The sequence below is a fragment of the Somniosus microcephalus genome, chromosome 4, assembly GCF_052327205.1.
Source record: "Somniosus microcephalus isolate GS21.2 chromosome 4, FLI_Smic_1.0, whole genome shotgun sequence".
NCBI classification, from domain to species: Eukaryota; Metazoa; Chordata; class Chondrichthyes; order Squaliformes; family Somniosidae; genus Somniosus; species Somniosus microcephalus.
In genome coordinates, this window is record NC_140990.1 from 344,603,749 (window position 1) to 344,629,100 (window position 25,352).

At 52.0% G+C, this 25,352-nt stretch overlaps 1 protein-coding gene across 2 annotated transcripts in view; it reads left to right on the forward strand.

The window, feature by feature from the left end:
• Positions 1–232: 232 nt before the first annotated feature.
• The window catches only part of retreg2 (reticulophagy regulator family member 2), a 69,050-nt gene continuing 43,930 nt past the window's right edge, over positions 233–25,352 (forward strand). The window contains exons 1-6 of one of the 2 annotated variants that reach the window (XM_085986966.1): positions 233–430; positions 12,276–12,382; positions 12,984–13,011; positions 13,417–13,546; positions 13,855–13,939; positions 14,942–15,079. In XM_085986966.1, the coding sequence (XP_085843092.1) occupies positions 351–430; positions 12,276–12,382; positions 12,984–13,011; positions 13,417–13,546; positions 13,855–13,939; positions 14,942–15,079 (568 nt within the window). In that variant the 5' untranslated portion in view covers positions 233–350. Of the gene's footprint in view, positions 431–7,642; positions 7,734–12,275; positions 12,383–12,983; positions 13,012–13,416; positions 13,547–13,854; positions 13,940–14,941; positions 15,080–25,352 lie in introns of those variants that run through there. The other variant, XM_085986967.1, reaches the window with a different exon arrangement.

Consider the following 25,352-nt stretch of genomic DNA (forward strand, 5'->3'; position numbering starts at 1 on the left):
CTGGACCCGGGGGGAGAGGCCGGGCCGCGGGCAGAGCCGGGCCCGGGGGGAGAGGCCGGGCCGCGGGCAGAGCCGGAGCCGGGCCCCGGGGGGAGAGGCCGGGCCGCGGGCCAGAGCCGGGGCCCGGGGGGAGAGGCCGGGCCGCGGGCAGAGCCGGAGCCGGGCCCGGGGGGAGAGGCCGGGCCGCGGGCAGAGCCGGGCCCGGGGGGAGAGGCCGGGCCGCGGGCAGAGCCGGAGCCGGGCCCGGGGGGAGAGGCCGGGCCGGGGGACGGAGCCTCGGAGGACGGCGGCGACATCCAGCGGACCGAGGAGCGGCTCCGGCGGCTGCTGGGTCGGTGCGAGCCCGCCTGATGTTGCTGCAGCGCCTGTTGGTTTGGGAGCGGCCGGCGCAGAGCGGCCTGATGGTGCTGGGCCTCAGCGGCCTCTTCTGGTACAGTGACCTCGCCGGGACCCCCCGGACCCCGCATTAAAACCCCCCCCTCCGGCTCTTCCCCCCCCCTCCGGCTCAACCCCCCCCCCCCCCCCCTCCGGCTAAACCCCCCCCCCCCCCCCCCCCCCCCCCCCGGCTCAACCCCCCCCCCCCGGCTCCCCCCTCCCCGCCGGCTCTCCCTCCCCCCCTCCCCTAACAGGGCTATAATTTCCTGGTATCTCTATCTCACCTTTCTTAATACTCCAGTACTGGCCAATATATTCCAATCCTCCATAGATACAGGGGTGTTGCAAGAGGACTGGAGAATTGCAATCTTGTACAGGTAGACTACCTTTATCCGAAAACCGAAACCCTCTTTTTGTTCAGCGTAAGTCGTGCGCACGACATGACCAGAGTGGCGCACAACTTATGCTGAGCAGAGGGTCAGCGTAAGTCGTGCACACGACCCCCCGCCGACCCCCCTGCGGAACCACCTGACTCTCTTCCAAAGGCTTGAAAGCAACGAGAGCTCTGAGCCCGCGGCGGTGCCGGCCCCTGTTCCGACCGAGCACGACGACCTGTTGGTGGAAATGCAGAAGTTCATTGCATTCAGGCTAGCAGCGACAGACAAGCCACGATTGCGGACCCTCCCGCGGACCCCGAGCCCCCCGCCGACCCCCCCCCGCAGACCCCTGCCGACCCACCTTCCGAAATTTTCCGAAAACAAAACACGGCTGGTCCTGAGGTTTTCGGATAAAGGATAGTCTACCTGTACTAATGTTCAAAAAAGGGTGTAAAGATAAACCCCAGCAACTACAGATCAGTCAGTTTGACCTCGGTAGTGGGGAAGCTTTTAGAAACAGTAATCAGGGAGAAAATTAATAGTCACTTGGACAAGTGTGGTTAATTAAGGAAAGCCAGCACGGATTTGTTAAAGGCAAATCGTGTTTACCTAACTTGATTGGGTTTTTTGATGAGGTAACAGAGAGGGTTGATGAGGGTAATGCAGTTGACGTGTACATGGATTTCCAAAAGGCGTTTGACAAAGTGTCACATAATAGGCTTGCCAGCAAAGTTGAAGCCCATGGAATAAAAGGGACAGTGGCAGCATGGATACGGAATTGGCTAAGTGACAGGAAACAGAGAGCAGTGGTGAACGGTTGTTTTTTGACTGAAGGAACGTATACAGTGGTGTCCCCAGGGGTCAGTTTAGGACCGCTATTTTTCTTGATGTATATTAATGACTTGGGTGTACAGGGCACAATTTTAAAATTTGCAAATGACACAAACTTGGAAGTATAGTGAACAGTGAGGAGGAGAGTGATAGACTTCAGGAGGACATAGGCTGGTGAAATGGGTGGACACGTGACAGATGAAATTTAATGCAGAAAAATGTGAAGTGATGCATTTTGGTAGAAAGAATGAGGAGAGGACATATAAACTAAAGGGTACAATCCTGAAGTGGGTGTATGAACAGAGAGGCCCCGGGGGTGTGTTGAAGAGAGAGACCTGGGGGTGTGTGAAGAGAGAGACCTGGGGTGTGTGAAGAGAGAGACCTGGGGGTGTGTGAAGAGAGAGACCTGGGGGTGTGTGAAGAGAGAGACCTGGGGTGTGTGAAGAGAGAGACCTGGGGGTGTGTGAAGAGAGAGACCTGGGGGTGTGTGAAGAGAGAGACCTGGGGGTGTGTGAAGAGAGAGACCTGGGGGTGTGTGAAGAGAGAGACCTGGGGGTGTGTGAAGAGAGAGACCTGGGGGTGTGTGAAGAGAGAGACCTGGGGGTGTGTGAAGAGAGAGACCTGGGGGTGTGTGAAGAGAGAGACCTGGGGGTGTGTGAAGAGAGAGACCTGGGGGTGTGTGAAGAGAGAGACCTGGGGGTGTGTGAAGAGAGAGACCTGGGGGTGTGTGAAGAGAGAGACCTGGGGGTGTGTGAAGAGAGAGACCTGGGGGTGTGTGAAGAGAGAGACCTGGGGGTGTGTGAAGAGAGAGACCTGGGGGTGTGTGAAGAGAGAGACCTGGGGGTGTGTGAAGAGAGAGACCTGGGGGTGTGTGAAGAGAGAGACCTGGGGGTGTGTGAAGAGAGAGACCTGGGGGTGTGTGAAGAGAGAGACCTGGGGGTGTGTGAAGAGAGAGACCTGGGGGTGTGTGAAGAGAGAGACCTGGGGTGTGTGTGAAGAGAGAGACCTGGGGGTGTGTGAAGAGAGAGACCTGGGGGTGTGTGAAGAGAGAGACCTGGGGGTGTGTGAAGAGAGAGACCTGGGGGTGTGTGAAGAGAGAGACCTGGGGGTGTGTGAAGAGAGAGACCTGGGGGTGTGTGAAGAGAGAGACCTGGGGGTGTGTGAAGAGAGAGACCTGGGGGTGTGTGAAGAGAGAGACTGGGGGTGTGTGAAGAGAGAGACCTGGGGGTGTGTGAAGAGAGAGACCCTGGGGGTGTGTGAAGAGAGAGACCTGGGGTGTGTGAAGAGAGAGACCTGGGGGTGTGTGAAGAGAGAGACCTGGGGGTGTGTGAAGAGAGAGACCTGGGGGTGTGTGAAGAGAGAGACCTGGGGGTGTGTGAAGAGAGAGACCTGGGGGTGTGTGAAGAGAGAGACCTGGGGGTGTGTGAAGAGAGAGACCTGGGGGTGTGTGAAGAGAGAGACCTGGGGGTGTGTGAAGAGAGAGACCTGGGGGTGTGTGAAGAGAGAGACCTGGGGGTGTGTGAAGAGAGAGACCTGGGGGTGTGTGAAGAGAGAGACCTGGGGGTGTGTGAAGAGAGAGACCTGGGGGTGTGTGAAGAGAGAGACCTGGGGGTGTGTGAAGAGAGAGACCTGGGGGTGTGTGAAGAGAGAGACCTGGGGGTGTGTGAAGAGAGAGACCTGGGGGTGTGTGAAGAGAGAGACCTGGGGGTGTGTGAAGAGAGAGACCTGGGGGTGTGTGAAGAGAGAGACCTGGGGGTGTGTGAAGAGAGAGACCTGGGGGTGTGTGAAGAGAGAGACCTGGGGGTGTGTGAAGAGAGAGACCTGGGGGTGTGTGAAGAGAGAGACCTGGGGGTGTGTGAAGAGAGAGACCTGGGGGTGTGTGAAGAGAGAGACCTGGGGGTGTGTGAAGAGAGAGACCTGGGGGTGTGTGAAGAGAGAGACCTGGGGGTGTGTGAAGAGAGAGACCTGGGGGTGTGTGAAGAGAGAGACCTGGGGGTGTGTGAAGAGAGAGACCTGGGGGTGTGTGAAGAGAGAGACCTGGGGGTGTGTGAAGAGAGAGACCTGGGGGTGTGTGAAGAGAGAGACCTGGGGGTGTGTGAAGAGAGAGACCTGGGGGTGTGTGAAGAGAGAGACCTGGGGGTGTGTGAAGAGAGAGACCTGGGGGTGTGTGAAGAGAGAGACCTGGGGGTGTGTGAAGAGAGAGACCTGGGGGTGTGTGAAGAGAGAGACCTGGGGGTGTGTGAAGAGAGAGACCTGGGGGTGTGTGAAGAGAGAGACCTGGGGGTGTGTGAAGAGAGAGACCTGGGGGTGTGTGAAGAGAGAGACCTGGGGGTGTACGAAGAGAGAGACCTGGGGGTGTACGAAGAGAGAGACCTGGGGGTGCACGAAGAGAGAGACCTGGGGGTGCACGAACAGAGAGACCTGGGGGTGCACGAACAGAGAGACCTGGGGGTGCACGAACAGAGAGACCTGGGGGTGAATGAACAGAGAGACCTGGGGGTATGTGTGCACAAATTGTTGAAGGTGGCAGGGCAAGTTGAGAAAGCAGTTGAAAAGGCTTATGGGCTTCATGAATAGAGGTATAGAGTACAAAAGTGTGGAAATTATGATGAACCTGTATAAAACACTGGTTCGGCCCCAACTGGAGTATTGTGTCCAATTCTGGGCACCGCACTTTAGGAAGGATGTGAAGGCCTTAGAGAGGGTGCAGAAAAGATTTACGAGAATGATTCCAGGAATGAGGGACTTCAGTTTTGTGGATAGACTGGAGAAGCTGGGGTTGTTCTCCTTAGAGCAGAGAAGATTGAGAGGAGATTTGATCGAGGTGTTCAAAATCATGAGGGGTCTGGACAGAGTAGATAGAGAGAAACTGTTCCCATTGGCAGAAGGGTCGAGAACCAGAGGACACAGATTTAAGGTGATTGGCAGAAGAACTAAAGGTGACGTAAGAAAAATCTTTTTTTACGCAGCGAGTGGTTAAGATCTGGAATGCGCTGCCTGAAAGGATGGTGGAGGTAGATTTAATCACGGCTTTCAAAAGGGAGTTGGATAAGTATCTGACAAAGAATTTGCAGGGCTCCGGGGAATGGGCGGGGCTCCGGGGAATGGGCGGAGGAGTGGGATTAGCTGAGGTGCTCTTGCAGAGAGCTGGTACGGGCTCGACGGGCTTTCTTCCATGCTGTAACCATTCTATGAGTAACCTTGCTCCAGATGGGATGGATCCTAGTTTACTGAGGGAAATAAGGGTGGAAATTGCAGAGGCTCGGGCCACAATCTTCCAATCCTCCTTGGATATGGGGGTGGTGCCAGAGGACTGGAGGATTGCAAATGTTACATCCTTGTTATGAAAAAGGGAGAGGCATAAACCCGGCAATTACAGGCCAGTCAGCCTAATGCTGGCGCTGGGGAAAACAGAATCATAGAATAATACAGCACAGGAGGAGGCCATTCGGCCCATTGTACCTGTACCTGCTCTTTGAAAGAGCTCTCCAATTAATCCCACTCCCCTGCTCTTTCCCCAGAGCCCTGCAAATTTTTCAACTTCAAGTATTTATCCATTTCCCTTTTGAAAGTTCTCTTGCCAATGACCTTCAGTCTGTCTCCTCTGGTTACCAACCCTTCCGCCACTGGAAACTGTTCCTCCTTATTTACTCTGTCAGTACCCTTCAGGATTTTGCACACCTCTATCAAATCTCCCCTGAAATCCCTGCTCTGAGGAAAACAATCCGAGTTTCTCCAGTCTATATCCACATAACTGAAGTCCCTCATCCCTGGAACCATTCTAGTAAATCTCTGCACCCTCTCCAAGGTCTCGACATCCTTCCTAAAGTGTGGAGCCCAGAATTGGACACAATTCTCCAGCTGGGGCCGAACCAGTGTTTTATAAAAGTTTAGCATAACTGCCTTGCTTTTGTACTTTGCCTCTATTTATAAAGCTAATGATCCCATATGCCTTTTTAACAGCCTTCTCAAGTCCCCTGCTTTTCTTCGAAATAGTGCCATGGGATCTTTTACGTCCGCCTGAGAGAGCAGACAGGGCCTCGGTTTAATGTCTCATCCGAAAGATGGCCCCTCCGACAGTGCGGCGCTCCCTCGGTACTGCCCCTCCGACAGTGCAGCGCTCCCTCAGTACTGCCCCGCCGACAGTGCAGCGCTCCCTCAGTACTGCCCCGCCGACAGTGCAGCGCTCCCTCAGTACTGCCCCGCCGACAGTGCGGCGCTCCCTCAGTACTGCCCCTCCGACAGTGCGGCGCTCCCTCAGTACTGCCCCGCCGACAGTGCGGCGCTCCCTCAGTACTGCCCCGCCGACAGTGCAGCGCTCCCTCAGTGCTGCCCTGCCGACAGTGCGGCGCTCCCTCAGTACTGCCCCGCCGACAGTGCGGCTCTCCCTCTGACAGTGCAGCGCTCCCTCAGTACTGCCCCTCCGACAGTGCGGCGCTCCCTCAGTACTGCCCCGCCGACAGTGCAGCGCTCCCTCAGTACTGCCCCGCCGACAGTGCGGCGCTCCCTCAGTACTGCCCCGCCGACAGTGCAGCGCTCCCTCAGTGCTGCCCTGCCGACAGTGCGGCACTCCCTCAGTACTGCCCCGCCGACAGTGCGGCCCTCCCTCAGTACTCTCCCTCTGACAGTGCAGCGCTCCCTCAGTACTGCCCCTCCGACAGTGCGGCGCTCCCTCAGTACTGCCCCTCCGACAGTGCGGCGCTCCCTCAGTACTGCCCCTCCGACAGTGCGGCGCTCCCTCAGTACTGCCCCGCCGACAGTGCAGCGCTCCCTCAGTACTGCCCCTCCGACAGTGCGGCGCTCCCTCAGTGCTGCCCTGCTGACAGTGCGGCTGCCCCGCCGACAGTGCGGCCCTCCCTCAGTACTCTCCCTCTGACAGTGCAGCGCTCCGACAGTGCGGCGCTCCCTCAGTACTGCCCCTCCGACAGTGCGGCACTCCCTCAGTACTGCCCCTCCGACAGTGCAGCGCTCCCTCAGTACTGCCCCTCCGACAGTGCAGCGCTCCCTCAATACTGCCCCGCCGACAGTGCGGCGCTCCCTCAGTACTCTCCCTCTGACAGTGCAGCGCTCCCTCAGTACTGCCCCTCCGACAGTGCGGCGCTCCCTCAGTACTGCCCCTCCGACAGTGCAGCGCTCCCTCAATACTGCCCCGCCGACAGTGCGGCACTCCCTCAGTACTGCCCCTCCGACAGTGCGGCACTCCCTCAGTACTGCCCCTCCGACAGTGCGGCACTCCCTCAGTACTGCCCCTCCGACAGTGCGGCGCTCCCTCAGTACTGCCCCTCCAATAGTGCAGCACTCCCTCAGTGCTGCCCTGCCGACAGTGCGGCGCTCCCTCAGTACTCTCCCTCTGACAGTGCAGCGCTCCCTCAGTACTGCCCCTCCGACAGTGCAGCGCTCCCTCAGTACTGCCCCTCCGACAGTGCAGCGCTCCCTCAGTACTGCCCCGCCGACAGTGCGGCGCTCCCTTGGTTCTGCACCGGGAGTGCTGGCCTAGATTTTTGTGCTCAAGTCTCTGGGATGGGACTTGAACCCACAACCTTCTGACTCAGGCGAGAGTGCTACTAAGGCTGTCGAGGCTTTTGAGATGGTGCAGAGGAGATTTACTAGAATGGTACCAGGGATGAGGGACTTCAGTAATGTGGAGAGACGAGAGAAGTCTCTACTGATGTAGTCTTCTTACCTAAGGAAGGATATATTTGCCTTAGAGGCGATGCAATGAAGGTTCACTAAATTGATTCCTGGGACGAGATAGTTGTCCTATGAGGAGAGATTGATTAGATTCTGGAGTTTGGAAGAATGAGAGGTGAGGTAGAAGATCAGCCATGATGGCGAAGCAGGTTTGAGGGTCCGTATGGTTTTTCTCCTTGGAGCAGAGGAGATTTGATAGAGCTGTTCAAAATCATGACTGGTTTTGATAGAGTAAATAAAAATAAACTGTTTCCAGTGGCAGAAGGGTTGGTTTAAGAAGAGTAAAACAAGGTTACACTGCAGTAGGAGTAAATTGGCACAGCAGGCAGTGGAAACCAGTTTTCTAACCAATCAGCAGGGGTGACTCATTTGGCTGTGAACAAACAAACAGTATAAGAAGACCAGTCCTAGTGCGAGCAAGCAATGAGTGCGAGTCATCAAAGAGTGCTGTGAGTTTGGGTAAGTGTGAGTTAGGGTAAGTGGGGTGTTAGGTGCTCTTTTCAACCTTTAACTCTGGATTGTAGTTAATAAGGCCTTTCTGGTGCAGAGTGACTGTTGGTAAACCATTTAACTGGTGTAATTAGAGGGATTGAATTAATTTAAATCCAATTAATTAAAGGGGATACTAGCATCTAAAATCGGGCAGAGGGTGTCCATAACTAACAATAAAAAATTTAATTAATTACATAGAATGGAGCAGGTGATGTGTTACTGTTGCGAGATGTGGGAGCCGGTGGACCCCATTGAGGCTCACGGTGATTACGTCTGTGACAAGTGTCTGCTGCTACAGGAACTCCAGCTCCGTGTTGATGAGCTGGAGTCTGAGCTTCAGACACTGTGACACATCAGGTAGGGGGAGAAGTACCTGGACTCTGTGTTTCAGGAGGTGGTCACACCTATGAAGTTAATTAATTCAGATGTAGCCCATGGTCAGGGACAGGATGGTGTGACTACGAGTGAGGTAGGTACGGGGATCCAGGAGGTAGTGTTGGAGGAGCCGCAGCCCTTGCTCTTGTCCAACAGGTTCGAGGTTCTTACTCCCTGTGGACAGGAGCAGGGACTGCAGGGAGGATGAGCAACCTGGCCACAGCACCGTGGAATGGGGGGCCATTCAAGAGGGGGAAGTAAATAGAAATGTTGTAGTGGTAGGGGATAGTATTATTAGGGGGATAGATAGAGTTCTCTGCAGCCGAGAGCGAGAGTCCCGAAGGCTGTGTTGCCTACCCGGTGCCAGGGTTAAGGACATCTCCTCTGGGCTGGAAAGAAACTTGCAGTGGGAGGGGGTGGATCCAGTTGTCGTGGTCCATTTTGGTACAGACGACGTAGATAGGACTAGGAAGCCGGTTGTGTTAAAGGAGTATGAGCAGCTAGGGGTCAAATTAAAAAACAGAACCTCAAGGGTAATAATCTCTGGGTTATTACCTGAGCCACGAGCGAATTTGGCTAGGACAAATAAAATTAGTGAGTTAAATGTGTGGCTCAAAGACTGATGTGGGAGAAATGGGTTTTGCTTCCTGGGACACAGGCACCAGTACTGGGGCAGGAGGGAGCTGTTCCATTGGGACGGGCTTCACTTGGCCAGTGCTGGGACTAGAGTCCTGGCGGATCATATAACTAGGGCTGTAGAGAGGGCTTTAAACTAACTAGTGGGGGGGAGGTTCCTAGAGAGCAAATAATAAAAATGACAACAGAGAAGGTAATAGACTTAGGTAGCAGTGGGGAAATTAAAAACCAGAGCATGTCAGGAAGGGGCAGAAGGTATGGAGTAAAAGGTAAAGTAATAAAAAGGGCAAAAGCAGGAACTAAGTGTCACAAAACATCTTTGAAAGTTCTCTATCTGAATGCACGTAGCATTCGTAACAAAATAGACGAGTTAATGGCACAAATAACTACATATGGGTATGATCTTGTGGCCATTACAGAAACATGGCTGCTGGGTGACGACTGCCTGGGAATTAAACATACCAGGTTATTTAACGATCAGGAAGGACAGGCAGGAAGGAAGGGGAGGTGGGGTGGCTATGTTAATAAAGGAAGGAATCACTGTAATACAGAGAAATGATATTGGGTCAAAAGATCAGGATAATGAAACAGTTTGGGTGGAGATAAGGAATAATAAGGGGAAAAAAACACTAGTGGGCGTAGTCTATAGGCCTCCGAACAGTGGCAACTCTGTTGGATGGAGTATCAATCAGGTAATAGTTGAGGCTTGCAATAAGGGAACATCTATAATTATGGGGGATTTTAACTATCATATTAATTGGACAAATCAAATTGGGCAGGGCTGCTTTGAGGATGAGTTCATTGAGTGTATTAGGGATGGGTTTCTTGAGCAGTATGTAACTGAACCGACCAGGGGGGCAAGCAACCTTAGATCTGGTCCTGTGTAACGAGACAGGATTAATTAAAAATGTCCTAGTAAAGGATCCCCTTGGAATGAGTGACCATAACATGGTTGAATTCCATATTCAATTAGAGAGTGAGAAGGTTGGATCTCAAACAAGCGTGCTAAGCTTGAATAAAGGAGACTATGAAGGTATGAGAGCGGAATTGAGTAGAGTGGATTGGGAAAATAGATTAAAGGGTAAGACGATACATGATCAGTGGTGTACATTTAAGGAGTTATTTTACAACTTCCAAAAAATATATATTCCACTGAGAAGAAAAGGGTGTAAAAGAAAAGACAGCCATCCGTGGCTAAATAAAGAAATTAAGGATAGTATTTGACTAAAAACAAGGGCATATAAGGTAGCCAAATCTAGTGGGAGGATAGAGGATTGGGAAAACTTTAAAAGACAGCAAAAAATAACAAAAAGATTGATTAAGAAAGGGAAGATAGATTATGAAAGTAAATTAGCAAAAAATATAAAAACAGATAGTAAGAGTTTTTATAGTTATATAAAAAGAAAAAGGGTGGCTAAAGTAAATGTTGGTCCCTTAGAGGATGAGACCAGGAAATTAATGGTGGGAAATATGGAGATGGCAAAAACACTGAATGAATATTTTTGTATCAGTGGTTACAGTAGAGGACACCAAGAATATCCCAACACTGGACAAACAGGGGGCCAAAGGGGGGGGAGGAGCTAAACACGATCAAAATCACTAAGGAAGTGGTACTCGGTAAAATAATGGGACTCAAGGCGGATAAATCGCATGGACCTGATGGCTTACATCCTAGGGTCTTGAGGGAAGTGGCGGTAGGGATTGTGGATGCATTGGTAATAATTTTCCAAAACTCCCTGGACTCAGCAAAGGTCCCGGCAGACTGGAAAACTGCTAATGTAACACCCTTATTTAAAAAGGGCAGTAGACAGAAGGCTGGAAACTATAGACCGGTTAGCCTAACATCTGTGGTAGGTAAAATTTTGGAGTCTATTATTAAGGAGACAGTAACAGGACATTTGGATAATCATAATTTAATAGGACAAAGTCAGCATGGTTTTATGAAGGGGAAGTCATGTTTGACAAATTTGCTGGAGTTCTTTGAGGAAGTAACATATAGGGTGGATAAAGGGGAACCAGTGGACGTAGTGTATTTAGACTTCCAAAAGGCATTTGACAAGGTGCCACACAAAAGATTATTGCTTAAGATAAAAAATCACGGGATTGGGGGTAATATTCTGGCATGGATAGAGGATTGGCTATCTAACAGAAGGCAGAGAGTTGGGATAAATGGTTCATTCTCAGACTGGCAATCAGTAACTAGTGGTGTTCCGCAAGGGTCAGTGCTGGGTCCCCAACTCTTTACAATCTATATTAACGATTTGGAGGAGGGGATCGAGTGTAACATATCAAAGTTTGCAGATGATACTAAGATGGGAGGGAAAGTAGTGAGTGAGGAGGACATAAAAAACCTGCAAGGGGACATAGACAGGCTAAGTAAGTGGGCAGATGGAATACAATACTGGAAAGTGTGATTTATGCAATTTGGCAGGAAAAATCGTAGAGCAAGTTATTATCTTAATGGCAAGAAACTTGAAAGTACTGAAGTACAAAGGGATCTGGGGGTCCTGGTGCACGAAACTCAAAAGGTTAGTATGCAGGTGCAGCAAGTGATTAAGAAGGCCAATGGAATGTTGGCTTTCGTTGCTAGGGGGATAGAATATAAAAATAGGGAGGTATTGCTTCAGTTGTACAAGGTATTGGTGAGACTGCACCTGGAATACTGTGTACAGTTTTGGTGTCCATACTTAAGAAAGGACATACTTGCTCTCGAGTCAGTACAAAGAAGCTTCACTCGGTTAATCCCGGGGATGAGGGGATGGACATATGAGGAGAGGTTGAGTAGATTGGGACTCTACTCATTGGAGTTCAGAAGAATGAGAGGCGATCTTATTGAAACATATAAGATTGTGAAGGGGTTGGATCGGGTGGATGCGGTGAGGATGTTCCCGATGATGGGTGAAACTAGAACTAGGGGGCATAGTCTTAGAATAAGGGGCTGCTCTTTCAAAACTGAGATGAGGAGGAACTACTTCACTCAGAGGGTGGTAGGTCCATGGAATATGCTGCCCCAAAAAGCTGTAGAAGCTACATCATTACATAAATTTAAAACAGAAATAGACAGTTTCCTAGAAGTAAAGGGAATTAAGGGTTACGGGGAGCGGGCAGGAATTTGGACATGAGTCTAGGTTCGGATCGGTCATGGCCCTGTGGGTAGTGGAGCGGGCCCAGGGGCCGTGTAGCCTGATCCTGCTCCTATTTCGTGTGTCTAATTCTGTTAGATTCAGGAGATGGTTCTGTGATAGTGGATTGGCGGTTAGGATCAGATCAGCCATGATCTTATTGAATGGCGGAGCAGGCTCGAGGGGCCGATTGGCCTACTCCTGCTCCTATTTCTTATGTAACCAGAGGACACAGATTTTAAGGTTGGGTGGGTGACCTGGTTTTTTGAGGGGTGGGGTGATGTGATTTCAGGCCCTGGAGTTAGGGTGCTGAGAGCTTGTGTGTGAATTGATTGTCCTGACAAAGGCCTCTCTCTCTCTCTCTCTCTCTCTCCAGGTTGTTTTCCTCCACCTCGCTGCGTCCCATCTTCCTGATCAGCTCGTCTCTGCTGGGAATTGTGCTCCTGGACCACTGGAAGAGCGGCCTGTTACCCGAGGTCATGGGTAAGCTCAGCCTCGCTCTGCACACACACTCTCCCCTACCCCTGGCCCATTCTCTCCATCGCCCGGCCCAGTCCTGGGATCCCTCTGGTTTCCAACCCAGTTGGGCTGCCCCCTGTTGTCCCTGCGATGTCTGGCCTTGTCCCTTGTTGTCCCTGCGATGTCTGGCCGTGCCCCCTGTTGTCCCTGCGATGCCTGGCCGTGCCCCCTGTTGTCCCTGCGATGTATGGCCGTGCCCCCTGTTGTCCCTGCGATGTCTGGCCGTGCCCCCCCTGTTGTCCCTGCGATGTCTTGCCGTGCCCCCCTGTTGTCCCTGCGATGTCTGGCCGTGACCCACTGTTGCCCCCGCGATGTCTGGCCTTGTCCCTTGTTGTCCCCGCGATGTCTGGCCTTGTCCCTTGTTGTCCCTGCGATGTCTGGCCTTGTACCCTGTTGTCCCTGTGATGTCTGGCTGTGACCCACTGTTGTCCCCCTGATGTCTGGCTGTGCCCCCCCCGGCTGTCTGGCGGCCCCCCCCCCCCCCCCCTGCTGTCTGGCCCCGCCCCCACTGTAATCAATGTCGCTGTGTGCAGAGAGTGATGGTGTTTTTCCTTTTTCACTGCAGCCCAGCGTCCCGTGGATGAAGGCGAGAGGTACGTTTCCACATCGCATCAGCCTAAATCATTTCTCCACATTCATTGCGATCAAAATGTCTTAATGCAGGAAAGGCCCAGGCTCCAGACCCGGCCTGTGGTACTGAGCCCCACACACAGAGCAGGAAAGGCCCATGCTCCAGACCTGGCCTGTGGTACTGAGCCCCACACACAGAGCAGGAAAGGCCCAGGCTTCAGCGTTTGGAGTGTGGAGAGAGGAGCGACATTGATGTTCCCAGGAGTCACTAAGCTGAGTTTGTGTTTCTTCCCAGAGCCGCTGTGTGCTAGTAGGATTGTACTGTAATCGCGCTCTCACTCCTGCTCAGGCAGCTTTTAGTGTAACCGGTTCTGATGACAAACCCCCGGTCTGGGCCCCTGGATTGATCTGCTTCTCTCTCTATCCAGTGACGGAAACTCCACGAGGCCTCGTCTCCTCAGACTGCCTGACCTTTGCCATTATCTCGCCGAGAGCTGGGTGGCCTTTAACCTCTATCTGGAGGAGGTGTTTGAGTACAAGAGGCAGAACCCGGGCAAGGTAGGTCAGGGCACCGGTGTGGCGGGGCTGGGTATGGTGGCGAGGCCGGGCGTGACTGGAGCGTGGCCGGGCGTGAAGGGAGCGTGGCGGGCGGGAGCGGGGCTGGGCGTGACGGGTGGTGGGGCCGGATGTGGCGGGGGTGGGGCCGGGTGTGATACGAGTGTACTTTCTGCTCCCTATCTGTGATCTCCAGTCCTGGGATTATTTGGGATGCGTGTCTGCACTCGGTGCCACTCCTGTCGCACTAGGCGTCTGCCTGCATCTGTTTGATGGGCAGGGACTGAATCCTGTGTGCTGCTCCCTTTCAGTTCTGCCTGAAGATGTGTATTGGGTGCTCGGCGCTGGGTGCGATTGGACATTATATCCCTGGAATCATGATATCCTACATCTTTAGTAAGTATATTCATCACGGGGTTATGACAACTGTATAAAAGTGGGAATAACCAAATTACATGAGCATCTGTACAGGTCAAAATAACCAACTGATTGGGGCAGAATCTGAGAGTGACTCAGTAACTGCTGCTACTCTCACCCCAACATCAGGTTTTATACTCAGACACTGTCCCATCAAACACTCCCAGGGCAAGTACAGCACGGGTTAGATACAGAGTAAAGCTCCCTCTACACCGTCCCATCAAACACCCCCAGGGCAAGTACAGCACAGGTTAGATACAGAGTAAAGCTCCCTCTACACTGTCCCATCAAACACTCCCAGGGCAGGGACAGCACAGGGTTAGATACAGAGTAAAGCTCCCTCTACACTGTCCCATCAAACACTCCCAGGGCAAGTACAGCACGGGTTAGATACAGAGTAAAGCTCCCTCTACACTGTCCCATCAAACACTCCCAGGGCAAGTACAGCACAGGTTAGATACAGAGTAAAGCTCCCTCTACACTGTCCCATCAAACACTCCCAGGGCAGGTACAGGGGGTTAGATACAGAGTAAAGCTCCCTCTACACTGTCTCATCAAACACTCCCAGGGCAGGTACAGGGGGTTAGATACAGAGTAAAGCTCCCCCTACACTGTCCCATCAAACACTCCCAGGGCAGGTACAGGGGGTTAGATACAGAGTAAAGCTCCCTCTACAATGCCCCATCAAACACTCCCAGGGCAGGTACAGCACGGGTTAGATACAGAGTCAAGCTCCCCCTACACTGTCCCATCAAACACTCCCAGGGCAGGTACAGGGGGTTAGATACAGAGTAAAGCTCCCTCTACACTGCCCCATCAAACACTCCCAGGGCAGGTACAGCACGGGTTAGATACAGAGTCAAGCTCCCTCTACACTGTCCCATCAAACACTCCCAGGGCAGGTACAGGGGGTTAGATACAGAGTAGTGTGAGGGACGTGTTGTACTGTCACTCACTGACCCGGTGTTGTGTGTGTTCCAGTACTGAGCCTGCTCCTGTGGCCTCTGGTGGTTTACCACGAGCTCATTCAGAAGATGTACACGGGGCTGGAGCCCGTGCTGATGAAGCTGGATTACAGCATGAAGGGCGGCACCCAGCACCGGCAGAGGGACCGGAAGAGTAAGTGACGGGCTGGGGAGCTGGACCATCTCACGGGAGAGGGAGGGAGGGACTGAAGTCACTAAATGCTCGTGCACTTCACCGGCCTGTATGGGCCGGACGGGTTGCACCTCAACAATGTCCTCGCAGTGGGGTTTGCTAATGCTGTTGGGAAGGGTTTAAATTAATTTGGCCTTGACTGGGCACCAGGATGTCGCATTAGAAAGGGAAAATAAAGTGCATAAAGGATTGGGAGAGACAGATAGCACTAGAGTAAGAAATAGTACGGTATTAGGTGGGGTCAGACTAAGAGAGAATACAAGCTGGTCTAAGAGAGGTTTACAGTGCACGTGTGTGAATGCACGAAGTGTGGTAAATAAGGTCGGTGAGCTGCAGGCGCAAATAGCCACATGGGAATATGATGTCGTAGCGATAATGGAGTGCTGGCTCAATAAAGGGCAGGATTGGGTACTAATTATTCCTGGATAGAAGGTGTTCAGGAAAGATAGGGAAGGAAAGAAAGGAGGTGGTGTGGTATTATTGGTTAAGGAGAATGTTAGTGCTGGAGAGAGAGGATGTCCTGGAGGGGTCAAGGACAGAATCTATTTGGTTAGAGTTGAGAAACAATACAGGTGCCATTACACTAGGTGTATTCTATAGACCACCAACTAGTGGGAAAGATATAGAGGAGCAAATTTGCAGGGAAATTAGAGAGGTGGAAGAACTATAGAGTTTGTGATAATGAGGGACTTCAACTTTCCGAATATAGATTGGGATAATAGTGTAAAGGGCAGAGAGGGGGAAGAATTTCTGAAGTGAGTTCAGAAGAACTTTCTTGATCAGTACGTTTCCGGCCCAACGAGGAAGGAGGCGTTGCTGGATCTGGGGAATGAGCTGGGTCAAGTGGAGCAAGTGTCAGTAGGGGAACACTTGGGGAACAGTGATCACAGTATCATAAGGTTTAGACTAGCTATGGAAAAGGACAGGGAGCGATCGAGAGTAAAAATACTGAATTGAAGGAAAGCCCATTTCATTGGGATGAGAACGGATCTGGCCCGGGTAAACTGGAATCAAAGATTGTCAGGCAAAACTGTAATCAAACAATGGGCTGCCTTTAAAGAGGAGATGGTTCGGGTACAGTCGAGGTATATTCCCACGCGGGGGAAAGGTAGGGCAACCAAAGCCAGAGCTCGCTGGATGACGAAAGAGAGAAAGATGAAACGGAAAAAGGTCAAGTTGAGAATACAAGTGAGAATCAGGCTGAATATAGAAAGTTCAGAGGGGAAGTGAAAAAGTAACTAAAAGGGGCAAAGAGAGAGCATGAGAATGGAACGGCAGCCAACATAAAAGGGAATCCAAAAGTCTTCTATAGGCGTATAAATAGTAAACGGGTAGTAAGAGGAGGGGTGGGGCCGATTAGGGACCAAAATGGAGACCTACGCATGGAGGCAGAGGGCATGGCTGAGGTACTAAATGAGAACTTTGCACCTGTCTTCACCAAGGAAGAAGCTGCTGCCAAAGTAATAGTGAAAGAGGAGGTGGTGGAGATACTGGATGGGATAAAAATTGATCCTCCTTGGATACGAGGCTGCTGCCGGAGGACTGGAGAATTGCAAATGTTACACCCTTGTTCAAAAAAGGGTGTAAAAATAAACCCAGCAACTACAGGCCAGTCAGTTTAACCTCGCTAGTGGGGAAGCTTTTAGAAACGATAATCCGGGACAAAATTAACAGTCACTTGGACGGACAAGTGTGGATTAATTAAAGAAAGCCGGCACGGATTTGTTAAAGGCAAATCGTGTCTAACTAACTTAATTGGGTTTTTTGATGAGGTAACAGAGGGTTGATTTGGGCAATGAATGCAGTTAATGTTGTGTATATGGATTTCCAAAAGGGGCTTGATAAAGTGCCACATAATAGGCTTGCCAACAAAGTTGAAGCCCATGGAATAAAAGGGACAGTGGCAGCATGGATACGGAATTGGCTAAGTGACAGGAACCAGAGAGTCGTGGTGAACGGTTGTTTTTCGGACTGGAGGAAGGTATACAGTGGTGTTCCCCAGGGGTCGGTACTAGGACCGCTGCTTTTCTTGATGTATATTAATGACTTAGACGTGGGTGTACAGGGCAACATTTTCAGATGACATAAAACTTGGAAGTATAGTGAACAGTGAGGAGGAGAGTGATAGACTTCAGGAAGACAGATAGGTTGGTGAAATGGGCGGACACGTGGCAGATGAAATTTAACGCAGAAAAGTGCGAAGTGATACATTTTGGTAGGAAGAACGAGGAGAGGCAATATAAACTGAAGGTACAATCCTAAAGGGGGTGAATGAACAGAGAGACCTGGGGGTATATGTGTACAAATCGTTGAAGGTGGCAGGGCAGGTTGAGAAAGCAGTTTAAAAAAGCTTACGGGATCCTGGGCTTCATAACGTCCTTGCTTTTGTACTCTATGCCTCTATTTATGATGAACCTTTATAAAACACTGGTTCGGCCTTGATATACCTATCAATTCATCCAATGAAAAGCGACGAGTTAAGAAAGTAACTATAGGTTTTTATTGGCTAAATAACAGAGCCCACCCTCGGGGGTGATCGGATACAACAAGGAGGAATACCAGCCAGTCGACTACCTTTATACCTGGGCAGGTAGGTGGAGTCATGGGCGGAGTCAGCAGTGGTCAGCCCAGGTATAGCAGCGTGACGAGGCGACCTCGTATAGTGATACAACAGTGTGAACAGTGATAACCATAGAGTAACGATATAACAGTGATAACTATAGTGTAACGATAGTGAACGATAAAAGTGGTTTACCACATTCACCCCTTGTTTAGATTTGAGTCCGGCGGGGTGAAGTGTACTACCAGTTCTGGTATGTCAGTCTGTCCGGAGGCCTCGTAAGCCTTTCTGATCGTCGCAGCGGCGGTGTTGCATTATCCGGTGTTAATGCTGGTGTCTGCGTGGTCGGCGAAGGCTCGTGGGGTTCCGGCATGCCGTCTACCTGGTCTGGAATTGGGGGGGTGGGGGGGGGGGGGTGGTGAAGGTGGTGTCTCCGGAGTGCCCGAGGGTGCGAGGTCTCGTAAGGAGACTGTGTCTTCCCGCCCATCTGGGTATGCCACATAGGCGTACTGGGGGTTGGCGTGCAGGAGGTCCACCCTCTCGACCAAGGGGTCCGTTTTATGGGCCCTCACGTGCTTTCGCAGCAAGACGGGCCCCGGAGAGGTCAGCCAGGTTGGTAGCGTGGTTCCCGTAGTCGACTTCCTGGGGAAAGCAAACATTCGTTCATGGGGGGTGGCGTTGATGGCGGTGCAAAGTAGTGACCGGGTGGAATGCAGCACTGCCGGGAGGACTTCCTGCCAGCGGGAGGTTGGGAGGCCCTTAGACTTTAAGGCTAAGAGGACGGCCTTCCATACCGTCGCGTTCTCTCTTTCTACCTGGCCGTTCCCTCGGGGGTTGTAGCTGGTGGTCCTGCTTGCAGCAATACCTCTCGCTAGTAGGAACTGACGGAGTTCCTCGCTCATGAAGGAGGAGCCCCGGTCACTATGTATATAGTTTGGGAAGGCGAAGAGGTCGTTCAGGCATTTAATGACCGTGGTACTGGTCATGTCTGGGCAGGGGAAGGCAAAGGGGAAACGGGAGTACTCATCAACAATGTTGAGGAAGTACACATTACGGTCAGAGGACGGGAGGGGCCCCTTAAAGTCGATGCTCAGGCGCTCGAAGGGGCGGGTGGCCTTGATCAGGCTTGCTCTGTCCGGCCTAAAGAAGTGCGGTTTGCACTCGGCACAGGTCTGGCAGTTCCTGGTCATGGTCCTGACCTCCTCGATGGAGTAGGGCAGGTTGCGGGCCTTAATGAAGTGGTAAAGTCTGGTGACCCCGGGGTGGCAGAGGTCGTTATGGAGGGTCTGAAGTCTATCACTTTGCGCGCTGGCGCATGTAATTCGTGACAGAGCATCGGGGGGTTCGTTCAGCTTACCTGGCCGGTACATGATATCATAATCGTAGGTGGAGAGCTCGATTCTCCACCTCAAGATCTTGTCATTCTTGATTTTGCCCCTCAGCTTGTTATTAAACATAAAAGCGACCGAACGTTGGTCGGTAAGGAGGGTAAATCGTTTGCCTGCCAGGTAGTGCCTCCAGCGTCGTACCGCCTCCACAATCGCCTGGGCCTCCTTCTCGACCGACGAGTGTCGGATCTCAGGGCCCTGTAGGGTCCTTGAGAAGAAGGCCACCGGTCTCCCCTCCTGGTTAAGGGTGGCGGCTAGGGCGAAGTCGGATGCATCGCTCGCGACTTGGAAGGGGATGGACTCATCCACTGCGTGCATAGTGGCCTTGGCAATGTCTCCCTTAATGAGGGAGAAGGCTGCGCACGCTTCCTCCGTAAGGGGGAAGGATGTGGACTTCATGAGGGGTCTGGCTTTGTCCGCATAATTGGGCACCCATTGGGCATAGTAGGCGAAGAGCCCCAGGGTTCTCTTCAGTGCCTTTGGACAGTGGGGGAGGGGTAGCTCCATGAGGGGGCGCATTCTTTCGGGGTCGGGGCCGATGACTCCGTTCTCTACTACACAGCCGAGGATGGCAAGGCGCGAGGTGTTAAACACACATTTATCCTTATTGTAGGTGAGGTTCAGCCGTTGGGCCGTACGGAGGAATCTCTCCAGATTAACATCGTGGTCCTGCCGGTCGCGGCTGCAGATGGTGACGTTATCTAGATAGGGGAACGTGGCGTGCAGCCCGTTCTGGTCAACCATCCGGTCCATCTCCCTTTGGAAGACCGAAACCCCGTTGGTGACGCCGAAGGGAACCCTAAGGAAGTGGTAGAGGCGGCCGTTCGCCTCGAAGGCTGTATACTGGCGGTCCTCAGGGCGGATAGGGAGTTGGTGATAGGCCGACTTAAGGTCGATGGTGGAGAATACCCGGTACTGCGCAATCTGATTGACCATATCAGATATGCGGGGAAGGGGGTATGCGTCCAGCTGGGTGTACCCGTTTATGGTCTGGCTGTAGTCGATGACCAGGCGGTTTTTATTGCCGGTCTTAACGACCACGACCTGGGCACGCCAGGGGCTGGTGCTCCCCTCGATGATGCCCTCCTTCAGGAGATGCTGCACCTCAGAGCTAATGAAAGCTCTGTCCCCGGCGCTGTACCGCCTGCTCTTGGTAGCGACGGGTTTGCAGTCGGGGGTGAGGTTAGCGAACAGGGAAGGTGGCGGGACCTTGAGGGTGGATAGGCCGCAGGTGTTACGCGGTGGGCGGTTTAAAATCTGCTGGTTGTCGACTGTGAGTGGGGGGAGGGGTCCGCTGTATGCTAGCGTGACGCTTTGGAGGTGGGATTGGAAGTCTAGGCCTAGTAGGACGGCAGCGCATAGCTGGGGCAGGACGAGGAGTTTAAAATTTTTATACTCCGTACCCTTAACCGACAGGGTCACAACACAGTAGCCGCTGATGTCCGTGGCGTGGGACCTCGATGCCATCGAGATCCGGTTGCGCGTTGGCAGGACAGGGAGGGAGTAGTGGCTCACCGTGTCTGGGTGGATGAAACTCTCCGTGCTTCCGCTGTCGAACAGGCAGGTCGTGGCGTGGCCGTTTACTTTGATGTCCATCATCGACTTGGACAGGTGATGCGGGCGGGCCTGGTCCAGTGTGACGGAGGCTGGTGTATAGCTGAGCGAGTTGTTGTAGTCTGCGGTTGAGGCGGTAGTCGGGTCTAGAGGCACGGTGGCGGTCGGGCGCGGTGGGTAAAATGGCGTCTCCCACGAGGTTGGACAAAATGGCGGAGAAGATGGCTGCCCCCATAACTCACATGAGGCACTGCTGGTGTCGGTTGCCTGTATCAAAGATGGCCGCCCCATGACTCACGTGGGGATGCTGGCCTCTGTTGCCTTGAAGGAAGATGGCCGCCCCCACAGCTCGCATGAGGCACTGCTGGCCTCTGATGATCCACCTCTGCAGGCCTTAGCGAAGTGGCCTTTCTTCATGCAGTTTGAGCAGGTAGAGTTCCTGGCTGGGCAGCGCGACCTCGGGTGTTTCGCCTGGCCGCAGAAGAAGCAGCCGGCGGCCCGATCGCGGGGGTCCGATGTCGGAGCCGGTACCGGGGGTGGCGGTCTCGATCGGGTCCGGGACGCCGACGCTGAGGTAGGTCCCAGGGGGGTTGCTGCGGGGGGTATCGCGGTCGGGGTCGGTTCCAAGTCCCAGGGTCGCGAGTTACAGTGCCTTGAGTATGCCTCGAGGTCCCGATGGGCCACCTCTAGAGAGAGAGAGCGAGGGCTGCAGCTTTGTCCAGGTCGAGGTCCCTTGCTTCCAGCAGTCTTTGCCGTGAGTAGTCGGACCGCAGGCCTTTCACGAAGGCATCGCGGACATTGTCTTCAGTATTTTCTGCCGCCGTTACCGCTTTTAAAGTTACAGTCTCTGCCGAGTGCTTGTAGCACCCGTAAAAATTCCTCCACGGGCTCTCCTGGCTGTTGCGGGCGGGATCTTAGGAGGTGTCTGGCATACATGGAATTTACCGGGGTTTGGTACTGTCTTTTCAGCCGGTTGATGGCGTCCTCGTATGTTTTAAGGTCCCGGGTGAGTGCGAATACTTTAGGGCTCACTTGGGCGTTCAGAACTCTTAGCATGGATTTCTGAGGCACGCCGGATTCTCCCAGGTAGGCTTCGAAGCAGCTCAGCCAGTGTTCGAAGTCGAGGGCTGAGTTTGCTGCCTGTGGGTTTAGATCCAGGTACGGTGGTCTGAGGGCTCGCAGCCAGGCCGGCTGCTGTGGCTGTTATAGCTGGGCGTCTGGCTGGTCGCTTGGCTGGTCGTTTGACTGCTCAGGTGTCGACATTTTAAAATTTAGCCAATAAAATTGATATACCTATCAATTCATCCAATGAAAAGCGACGAGTTAAGAAAGTAACTATAGGTTTTTATTGGCTAAAATAACAGAGCCCACCCTCGTGGGTGATCGGATACAACAAGGAGGAATGCCAGCCAGTCGACTACCTTTATACCTGGGCAGGTAGGTGGAGTCATGGGCGGAGTCAGCAGTGGTCAGCCCAGGTATAGCAGCGTGACAAGAGGCGACCTCGTATAGTGATACAACAGTGTGAACAGTGATAACCATAGAGTAACAATATAACAGTGATAACAATAGTGTAACGATAGTGAACGATAAAAGTGGTTTACCACAGGCCTCAACTGGATTATTGTCCAATTCTGGGCACCACACTTTAGGAAGGATGTGAAGGCCTTAGCGAGGATGCAGAAAAGATTTACGAGAATGATTCCAGGGATGAGGGACTTTACGTGGATAGACTGGAGAAGCTGGGATTGTTCTCCTTGGAGCAGAGAAGGTTGAGAGGAGATTTGATAGAGGTGTTTAAAAAGAGCGGTCTAGACAGAGTAGATAGAAAGAAACTGTTCCCATTGGCGGAAGGGTCGAGAACCAGAGGACACCGATTTAAGGTGATTCACAGAAGAACCAAAGGCGACATGAGGGAAAACTTTTTACGCAGCAAGTGGTTAGGATCTGGAATGCACTGCCTGAAAGGGTGGTGGAGGGAGACTCAATCACGGCTTTCAAAGGGGAATTAGATAAGTACCTGAAGGAAAAAAAATTGCAGGGGCTACAGGGAAAGGGCGGGGGTGTGGGACTGGCTGAAGTGCTCTTGTAGAGAGCCGGGATGGGCCGAATGGCCGCCTTCTGTGCTGTAACCATTCTGATTCTAAATAATCAAAAGGCTAATGGAATGTTGGCCTTTATCTCAAGGGACTGGACTACAAGGGGTGGAAGTGATGTTCTAAGGATAAGGGGTAAGCCATTTAGGACTGAAATGAGGAGGAATTTCTTCACCCAGAGAGTGGTGAACCTGTGGAATTCTCTGCCACAGAGGGCGGTGGAGGCCAGTTCATTAAATATATTCAAGAAAGAGTTGGATATATTTCTTGAGGCTAAAGGGATCAAGGGATATGGGGAGAAGGCAGGGACAGGGTACTGAATTTGGATGATCAGCCATGATCGCATTGAATGGCGGAGCAGGCTCGAAGGGCCGAATGGCCTACTCCTGCTCCTATCTTCTATGTTTCTATGTTACAGTTTATACAGGAAACTTTTTTTATCCGGCACCGACTGGACCAGCGTGGTGCCGGTTGATCAAAAAGTCCGGATTACAGAGAGGTATACTTACTAAGGTGTGAGAGTCCCGTACACGGCCACAGGTGCAGGATCCCCGGTTACACGGCCACTAATATAAAGTAAAACTTACCTGAACCTACTACTGAATTTTGCCGGTTGAGAGATTTCTGGGTTTTTTTGGTGCTGGTTAAGAGAGTTTCCTGCATAAAGCTCTGGTCCGACCCCATCTGGAGTCACTGCGTTCAGTTCTGGGCCCCGCACCTCAGGAAGGCTAGATTGGCCTTGGAGGGGGTGCAGCACAAATTCACCAGAATGATACCAGAGCTAAAAGGGTTAAATTATGAGGACCGTTTGCATAGACTGGGTGTGTATTCCTTGAGTATAGCAGATTAAGGTGTGATCTAATTGAGGTGTTTAAGGTGATTAAAGGATTTGATAGAGCATTTTGGCGACAGTGACCATAATTCGGTGAGATTTAAGGTGGTCATGGAAAAAGACAAAGACGGCCCGGAAATAAGGGTTCTAAATTGGGGGAAGGCCGATTTTAATATGATAAGGCAGGATCTGGCCAAAGTGGACTGGGAGCAGCTACTTATAGGAAAATCCACATCAAAGCAGTGGGAGACTTTCAGAAGGGAAATAGAGAGAGTACAACGCCAACATGTTCCCGTAAAGGTCAAGGGTGGGACCAACAAGCAAAGGGAACCTTGGATGACAAGGGATATACAAAAATGCATTAGGAAAAAAAGGGGGGCTTTTGGCAGTTACAAAAGACTAAAGACGGAGGAAGCCCTAGAGGAGTATAAACAGTGCAGGGGGATACTTAAAAAAGAAATTAGGAGAGCGAGGAGGGGCCATGAAATAACACTGGCGAGCAAAATAAAGGAAAATCCTAAGATGTTTTATAAGTATATTAAGGGCAAGAGGATAACCAGGGAAAGGGTAGGGCCCATTAGGGACCAAAGTGGCAACCTGTGTGTAGAACCAGATGATGTAGGCGGGGTTTTAAATGAATTTTTTGCATCTGTGTTCACTATGGAGGAAGATGATGTAGGCATAGAAATCGGGCAAGGGGACTGTGATATACTTGAACATATTAGCATCGAGAGGGAGGAGGTACTAGCGGTTTTAGCAGGCCAAAAAGTGGATAAATCCCCAGGCCCGGACGAGTTGTATCCCAGGCTGCTGTGAGGCAAAGGAGGAGATTGCAGGGGCTCTGACACAAATTTTCAGAACCTCTCTGGCCACAGGGGATGTACCAGAGGACTGGAGAACAGCTAACGTAGTACCATTATTCAAGAAGGGTAGCAGGGATAAACCAGGGAATTACAGGCCAGTGAGCCTAACATCTGTGGTAGGGAAATTATTGGAAAAAATTCTGAGGGACAAAATTAGTCTCCACTTGGAGAGGCAAGGATTAATTGGGGATAGTCAGCATGGCTTTGTCAAGGGTAAATCATGTCTGACCAATCTGATTGAATTTTTCGAGGGGGTGACAAGGTGTGTGGATGAGGGAAATGCTGTGGATGTGGTATACATGGACTTCAGTAAGGCTTTTGACAAAGTCCTGCATAGGAGACTGGTCAAGAAGGTAAGAGCCCATGGGATCCAGGGTGCCTTGGCGCGTTGGATCCTAAACTGGCTGAGTGGCAGGAGGCAGAGGGTGATGGTCGAAGGTTGCTTTTGTGACTGGAAGCCTGTGTCTAGTGGGGTACCTCAGGGATCGGTGCTGGGTCCCTTGCTGTTTGTGATCTACATAAATGATTTGGATGAGAATGTAAAAGGTATGATCAGTAAGTTCGCAGATGACACAAAAATTGGTGGGGTGGTAAATTGCGAGGAGGAAAGCCTCAGGCTACAGGACGATATAAACGGGTTGGTCAGATGGGCGGAAAAGTGGCAAATGGAATTTAACCCTGAAAAGTGCAAGGTGATGCATTTTGGACGGACAAATAAGGCAAGGGAATACACAATGAGTGGTAGGGCCCTAGGAAGCACAGAGGGTCAGCGGGACCTTGGTGTACATGTACATAGATCCCTGAAGGCAGTAGATAAGGTGGTTAAAAAGGCATATGGGATACTTGCCTTCATTAGCCGAGGCATAGAATATAAGAGCAGGGAGGTTATGATGGAGCTGTACAAAACGCTGGTGAGGCCACAGCTGGAGTACTGTGTGCAG